The sequence below is a fragment of the Malus domestica genome, chromosome 02 (assembly GCF_042453785.1).
Source record: "Malus domestica chromosome 02, GDT2T_hap1".
Lineage (NCBI taxonomy): Eukaryota > Viridiplantae > Streptophyta > Magnoliopsida > Rosales > Rosaceae > Malus > Malus domestica.
This window is the reverse complement of record NC_091662.1, coordinates 2,694,534-2,702,280: the sequence shown is the minus strand read 5'-3', so window position 1 is coordinate 2,702,280 and position 7,747 is coordinate 2,694,534. Positions and strand designations below refer to the sequence as shown.

General features: G+C 37.6%; 2 protein-coding genes across 2 annotated transcripts; both read left to right on the top strand.

The window, feature by feature from the left end:
• Positions 1-1,239: 1,239 nt before the first annotated feature.
• Positions 1,240-5,014, top strand: LOC103406887 (NADH-cytochrome b5 reductase-like protein). Its single transcript, XM_029109329.2, has 13 exons — positions 1,240-1,496; positions 2,324-2,366; positions 2,625-2,700; positions 2,893-2,952; positions 3,063-3,113; positions 3,321-3,375; positions 3,488-3,558; positions 3,639-3,690; positions 3,945-4,022; positions 4,220-4,309; positions 4,408-4,521; positions 4,621-4,689; positions 4,794-5,014. Exons 1-13 carry the CDS (start codon positions 1,338-1,340, stop codon positions 4,848-4,850), a joined length of 975 nt encoding a protein of 324 aa, XP_028965162.1. The 5' UTR covers positions 1,240-1,337; the 3' UTR covers positions 4,851-5,014.
• Positions 5,015-7,367: 2,353 nt separating this feature from the next.
• Positions 7,368-7,703, top strand: LOC103426705 (MAPK kinase substrate protein At1g80180-like). Its single transcript, XM_008364789.1, has one exon. It carries the CDS (start codon positions 7,368-7,370, stop codon positions 7,701-7,703), a length of 336 nt encoding a protein of 111 aa, XP_008363011.1.
• Positions 7,704-7,747: the final 44 nt, after the last annotated feature.

Genomic DNA, 7,747 nt, shown 5'->3' with positions numbered 1-7,747 from the left:
ATGTGTTGTATTTTGTTTTTTCAATTTGTTTATGTGGGAGTTTTTGCCTTTTTCATTAGTAAGTTGACGGTAAAGTTGCATTAGCCGATCAATCAGGGAGTTTTTGCCTTTTTCATATTTAAAGCTTTTTAGGTTGAGAGACCCACGTTGCATGCTTGTCGTTCGTTCTTTAGCTTATATTTTGCATGAAAACGACGACACTATACATCAATTTTAACAATATATATATAATCCTGCTCATGACAAGAAAATCTCACCATTAAATTTGAAACAATAAATACATCTTCATCCTTGTGCCTGTGTTCTTTATTTTGTTTATTGTTCTTTAATCCCACTTGTTGAATTTACAATAATATATTGTTTTTCTATCACCAACTATATTATTGGTGCTATGAGATACTGTTATCCTAATTCAATCATATAATCATGAGGTGTTTGAATCTTAGTATCTGGTTACAAATAGACTATAATTCGTTTCTCTTGTAATAAAAATATCGTTACTTTGCAACTTGAAACTTGATTTTCACTCTATTTTGCTGAGATTTTGTTTATTAAGTCAAAATGTGACAGAATGTGCTGACATGGCAAAAATATTGCTTATGTGGCATGTATTCAAGCAAAAGATAGAAGGGTATTTTGGTAAAGATATCATGTGTTCTTCCTTCTCTTGGATTTACTTCCATTACCATTCGAATTCAACAAAGATTGAGCCCCAAATCAATGGATGCTGATGCTCTCGACTTCACATTGCATCTCAAAAGTGCGACGACCTAAATTCGTCATCGAGTCTGCTTCTTTGTCTTCAATTTTCTTTCATCGACACTCAAATTTCAACAAATCTGACCCAAAAAACTGTGTATGTGGAAGGCCATGTCGAATTTCAACAAATTTGACGCGAAACTCTCTTCAAGTGTTCGTATTGGTTACGTACTTATATCTTAACGGGACTGATAAAGTAATATTTTCAAGTGTTTGCAATGGTTAGGTATTTGTATCTTAACGGGACTCATAAAACACATGGGATTATCAGTACTTTCCACTAAAGTTTCTATTTTCACATTGAGGCACCGGTCCACTGGAAATTGAGAGCACATCAGGCCTTAAGCTTCGACCCATGTCTCATCACTTCATCAGTCAAGGCCCATATTTGAATTCCCGGCCTACCAAGCGAAAAGTATCCGATCCATGAATTGGGCCGTGTGGCTATTGGGCCCAGCAATCACTGACTTCCACGACGTAGACTTTTCCCACGAAAGTGGAAACTGGAAACGTCGCCAAGAGTAGAAAGAAATCAGCAAAAGCAAGTAGGGAGCAGCATCTGTGCTTTGCTTCTTCCAATGGCTACCTTCTTCCAGAGGCTCGCCAAGGCGGCGCCGACCGCCTTCAACAGCTCGTTTCGAGGCCAATCGAAGTCAAGCTTTCGCATTCCCTTCGGAGCAGTCGCAGCCGTCTCCGGCGGAATCTCCTATCTCTGCTACTATTCCTCGCCGGATTTGGTAATTTCTCCTGCTCATTTCATCTGGGTATTGATCAGATTGTTGATTTATCACTGATGCAATGTGGGTTTTAGCTCAGGAATTTTGTGGCGTGCCCAATTGGGTTTTTTTTTCGAAAGTATAATTTCTCCTGATGGTTTTGCGCGTTTAAAGAAATGGGTATGTTTGTGATGGTGTTTTCGTTTTCGTTTCGATATTCGATTCTGGTCTTGGTTGTTGGTTAATTGATTATGTATTTGATTCTTGTCTAATTAGCTTAGAATGTATGGAGTAATGGGGCTTTTCGAGCTGGTGTAGATCGCGTTTGATGAAATGGTTTCATATGCGGTGTTGTGTTAGTGATATTCATCATCCGATGGTAGTTAGACAACGCGTATGCCTGCATGGTATAGCTTTGAAAACGAAAAGTGCATAGGATAAGATGTCCCGGTGCGTGATCAGAATACCTTTTTATTGCTGAGGTTTACTACTGCAAGATGACACTTCTGAGTGACATTTACGTTTTCATGGATAGTCACAGCTCTATTGGTTTTTATAAATTTTTCTTATCGGGGTTTTAAGGTCAAAGGGTTATATGATGTGAATACCGGAATTTGTTGTGTGCATTCGTTTCTAAGTGGAAGTTGAATGTGCTGCATGTACATGATACAGTTTACCTGACATATTAAGGATTGAGTTTCGTAATAGGATAAAAGGTTTTTCATTTTTGCTCCTGCTCGTTATGGTTTGGGTTATATTTGCCCGTATAGCAACTTACTTGTCATTAAGGGTTTAGGATTCAGGTTCTTCTTCTGTATTGAGAACTAAGAATCCTTTTTTTTTAACAGGTTTATCTAGATGAAATCAAAGAACAGACTGGCCCAAAAGTTGGTGAGTCTCTCTCTCTCTCTCATACCCCCACACACCCCCCAAACACACACACAGAAGATGTGCATTGCAATAAGAATTTCAGTTGGACATTTGATAAGACTAAATGTGCAGCTCAAAGCTTTTGTTTATATCATGAACTTAGTTTTGTTTTAACAGATTAAGAACTCAGTATATCAAGCTTAATTTCTGTAAATGCCACATATCCAATTCTTTCACCCTTACATTCAAGCTTAATAAATGTGTTTACTATGTTTTCAGCACTTAATCCAGACAAATGGGTTGAATTTAAGCTGCAAGATACTGCAAGGGTTAGCCATAATACACAATTATTCAGGTATATCCTCAAGACGCACCAGATGCCTTAGAACTATTATTTGAAGGAAATTTATATTGATCAGAAGCATTATAAAGGCAATACGCTCTTGAAATATCTGCAATGATAGTAAGATGTCCCGATTTTATGTTCTTGTAGAATGTTTAAACATCAATGCGACTGATTTCTCTTAGTTTTCTCCAAAATTGGCAGGTTTACATTTGATCCGAATGCCAAGTTGGGTTTATACGTTGCTTCATGTCTCCTTACGAGGTATACTCTTCTGTTTATAATTACTCTGCTCTGTCTTGAAATTCCTTATTGATAGGAAGTCTGTCACTACATTGAAATACATTTTTGTCCCTGTGATCATGTAACTCTAGGGCTCCATTAGGACAGGATGCGGAAGGGAAACCCAAATATGTCGTACGCCCGTAAGTCTTTCTGTCCTCATGTTAAATGCTCATCTTGTTTTCTCCCTATTTTGGGACTTAATTATGTAACTTTGGAAGTCTTTGAATTCTTTATTTCTTACCTCAGCTGTTTGTATGAGTTATTGATCTTTCTTTTTGATTTTTGGTCACCTCTTACATTTCATTTGCATGACTTGGAGTATTTATTCGGTTTACCTTTACGCTCAGGTATACTCCTATTTCCGATCCAGATGCCAAGGGATACTTTGACTTGTTAATTAAGGTATGCTGTCAATTATATTCATTTATTCTCTTGATTTGGTTAAGTTTTTGGGGATTCATTGATCCATAGGTGTAATTCAAGCTTCTTTCATATTTGTTGAAACTCTATGCAGGTGTATCCAGAAGGAAAAATGAGCCAGCATTTCGCAAGCTTAAAACCAGGCGATGTAGTTGAAGTGAAGGGGTAATTTATCCACATTCACAAGTAATAGTAGTGGATATGCTCAAAATCATCTTCTTATCAGGTGTGTATATTTCTTGCAGGCCCATTGAAAAACTCAGATATACTCCCAACATGAAGAAACATATAGGCATGGTATGAACGACTTGTATAGAATTCCATATAAAGGATATTTTTATTTGCTCCAACTTTTGCGAATTGCTTGTGGGTTTCCATGCATTTGCATCTTCGTCGATAGCTTTAGCATTTACAGAAGTGGTGTTCAGTTCTCTCTTGCATTGTCTGTTTAATCGTGCGAATACTTACAAAAATTAAGATCATTGGTGTATGAAGAATGATAAATCTGTGTGGTCACTTTTTCTGAAGTGTGTTTTCATTCTTTCTTACAGATTGCCGGTGGTACAGGTATTACTCCAATGCTTCAGGTTATTGAGGCCATACTGAAAAATCCTGATGACACGACTCAGGTGAGCAATAGCCTATATCACATCACAAGATTCACAACTGCAGTTGATCCAATTGAAACCTTAAACTTCTCATTTAAATATATGTGTGATATTTGGGATATTCAACAGACAATGCCAATTCTATGTAATAATTGCTATATGATACTCTCCTTAGCATATATCTAATTATGTGAAATTGGTGATTGATGATGGCCTAGGTGTCACTGCTTTATGCGAATGTCTCCCCAGATGATATACTGCTTAAACAGAAACTTGACATACTTGCAGCTAGCCACCCAAATTTAAAGGTACCATTTGTCTCATCGTAAAATACCATCATGCATCACTCCAAATTTGGATATTCTATCTCATGGAACTCGGATTTATTTTTTGTAACCATATGCAGGTATTTTACACTGTAGATAATCCAACAAAGAGTTGGAAAGGGGGAAAAGGTTACGTATCAAAGGACATGGCAGTTAAAGGCTTACCTGCTCCTGGTGAAGATACTCTCATCCTGGTAAGTGATATACTACAGAGGCGCTATGTACTTGTCGATATCATCCTCTAGTTCAATTTTGATTCAAACTCATCGATCGACCTGGATTTGCTTGTGCAGGTATGTGGTCCTCCTGGGATGATGAAACATATATCTGGTGACAAGGCTCAAGACCGATCACAAGGAGAGGTAAAGAAAGGCATTATTCTGCTTTTTAATCGCGGTAAAACCAATTAGTCAATTGCCATTTTTCTTTCTTTATTTCTCGTAAGTTTCCATTTGCTTTGTTGCAGCTCACTGGCATACTAAAAGAACTCGGGTACACTGAAGAAATGGTTTACAAATTTTGATTCGGCGAAGACAATTTAGCTTTTAAGAAACAATTACTAGGTTTTATTTCAATTTTTTTGCAATAAACTGTGTTCTTAGGAAAGCATACGCAACTCGAACTTGAATTTGAAATCTTTCAATAAATTTGGGAACAATACTGAATAGGGTATATTTTGTTATGAAATTTGTGGTATTGCCCACTTGAGTTGGCCTTTGATTTTTTTTTTTACCAAAAGAAACCGTTATCTGGAATACCTGGGGGCTGAAGAAATTAGAGGGGACGAAATGTCATCTCTCTCTCTGCACATCATTGTTTACGCGAAGGAGATAATGTTGGATTCGATGTTCTCCAACGATTGGAAACATATGTCAACGGAACTGGCAGACATGGATTTTGCGGATCTCTGAGACCGCCTGAGAAGTCGGAGGGTGACACGTTCATTTACCGGCTTGTCAAGAAGGCACGAATCACTTGGATTGTTTGGCAGTAGCAGGGAAAGGCCTCAAAGAAACCAGTTCCAGGGGAGTGAAGGCCGGCTAAGCAGCGGTTTCCTTTGTCCAAAACCGTGCGAGAACTAGTCTACAGTGGATTTCCTGGGTCCAAAACCGTTGAACGAAATTCTAAAAGGGAAGGGAAGATACTTGACTAGAGGAAAGGCAGTGCTGGTAAGCTCCAATCCCGAAATACCCCCAAGATCGACACGTGACTTCTGACGTAAGTGTACTACAACACAACTCGCTCTCAAGACATGACTAAAACGAAATGTTCAACAATGCGGTATCCTTGTATTTTATCGGACGTCCCCTGAAAGATCCGTTTTAGAGTCCACATTTGCTCTTGGTTACTGATTTGGAAGCTTGGCGTAGATTTGAAAATTTTGAGTTTTAACAATAATGATAAAATAAAAAGTAAAATAAATAGTACTAAGATCGATTTTTTAATATAAAAATATCATTTTTCATTAAAGTAAATAATACCGAAACTTTTCATTAAAGTTCATTAATAAAGCATCTGATGGAGAGACAAATCAGTCAAAAAACACATTTCCTTTTGGCTGAGTCAAACGCTTTGCTTTAGAAAATTAGAACAACAATATTGACCAAGTGGTGACTCATGTTGGATTGTTTCCGGGATTAACCCGACCCGAATCCATCTAATGGCCCACACGGCTTGTTCACAGATGTCCAACAACCAGTGTTGAATTGGAGCATTAATTTACACAGAAGTCGACATGCCATTGGAAGGTTTTCTTGGTGGCTTTGACAATCTGCAAATTCGTTTAGTAACGTTTTTTTGTCTTCTAATTACAAAAAGAGTGAGAAATTAAATATTTAAGTAAGAAGATAATGTATATATATACTTTTGCTATAATTTATTTTTCCTTTTTTTTTAGTAAACAAAGTTTATGAGGAAGGAGGCTACCCCAAGTCGAAGTTAGGGCGTCTTAGCCTTTTTTTGTTTTTTTTCAGTTTTTTTGTTTTTTACAGGTTGCTTATCAAGAGAGATTGTTAGTAGCAGGATTCGAACCAAATTCTTAATCAAGAGAACAATCATTACCACCTCAAATTGTAGCTCCAAGTCGTTAAGTACACCTTTTACATGATTTAGAACATTGCACGGACAAATTCATCCAACAATTCAGGGCATCTTTAATGAAAGGCCTAAAACATTTTGAAATGTGTATTTTGGTTGGCCTGAAACCAACAAATATAAATTAAAACATAAAGAGATCTCAAAGTTACATCTTTCTCATTAGCGTAAAACTCCCGTCAACATCTTCCTGGAGTGGAAAATGCTTCATAGTTTTTGCATCTTTCCGTTGGAGATGTACTGAAAAAGGTACAAAATCTTTTGAATTTTATTATTTTTTAAAAAGTTAGTATTTTAAATAAGTTTATGTTTCCTTTATTTTTTTTTCCAGGTTGGTTATGATTTCATTGATGCTTCTTTCCTAAAAGGATCTTTAAAATCCTGATAAGATTTGGAATTTCAACTCGGGTTTTCAGTTCCAAGTACAAATTATATTCGGCGAATATTAATTAAACTTTTGAGTTATCTCAAAATATTTATGCATTTTTTCTTTAATTTTAGACGCTTGTATAATTCCTTATTTCGCATTTTTGGCTGAAAATCAAAATGAAACAAAAAGATAAACAGAAACTACCAAGCTAATTGTTTTCTTTAATTACTAAAAAATAATGAGGGAGAAAAATTAACACTGAAATAAGACACAGTAATTCATATAATTAATCGCAAATTAGCGATTAGATTCCACCTCCTAATCTCTTTCTCCCTAACATTCATTTGTCACTTTCTCTATCTCTCCCTCTCTCTCCTCCCCAAAGCAGCAAGAAAAGTCCAACACCATATAAATAAATAAACAAGCACCATTGTAGCTACTTGGACTTCAAATTTCCAATCCCAAATTCCAAATCCCATCCACCAAATCCACATAAATCGAACCCTCCAGACTCCAGAAACAAAACCCAGATCGTAGATTCAGAGATTTATCAGAAAAATTTCAGAAATCAATCCGATGGCTGAGGGGCTTCAGAGGTCTGAGAGCACGTTTAGGAGGCAGGGCTCGTCGGGGTTGATTTGGGACGACAAGTTTCTACAGCAGGCGCTGAACCAAGTGGAGGCGGAGAAGCAGGCAGAGGCAGCTCAGCAGGCTCAGGGCGGCGGCGCGGCAGCACCCACCATGGAGCGGAGCCGATCGAACGGAGGAAAGGGGTATCGGACGGTCAAGGTTTCGCCACAAGCGATGGACCCGCCCTCCCCGAAAGTCTCCGGCTGTGGGATCTGCGGCGCGTTTGGAAAACCGAAGCCGGCGTCGGCGCGTCGGCCGAAATCGAACAAACGAAGGTCGTAGAATTAATTAATTATTGAAATTTGTTAGCTGTTTTTTGTTTTAAT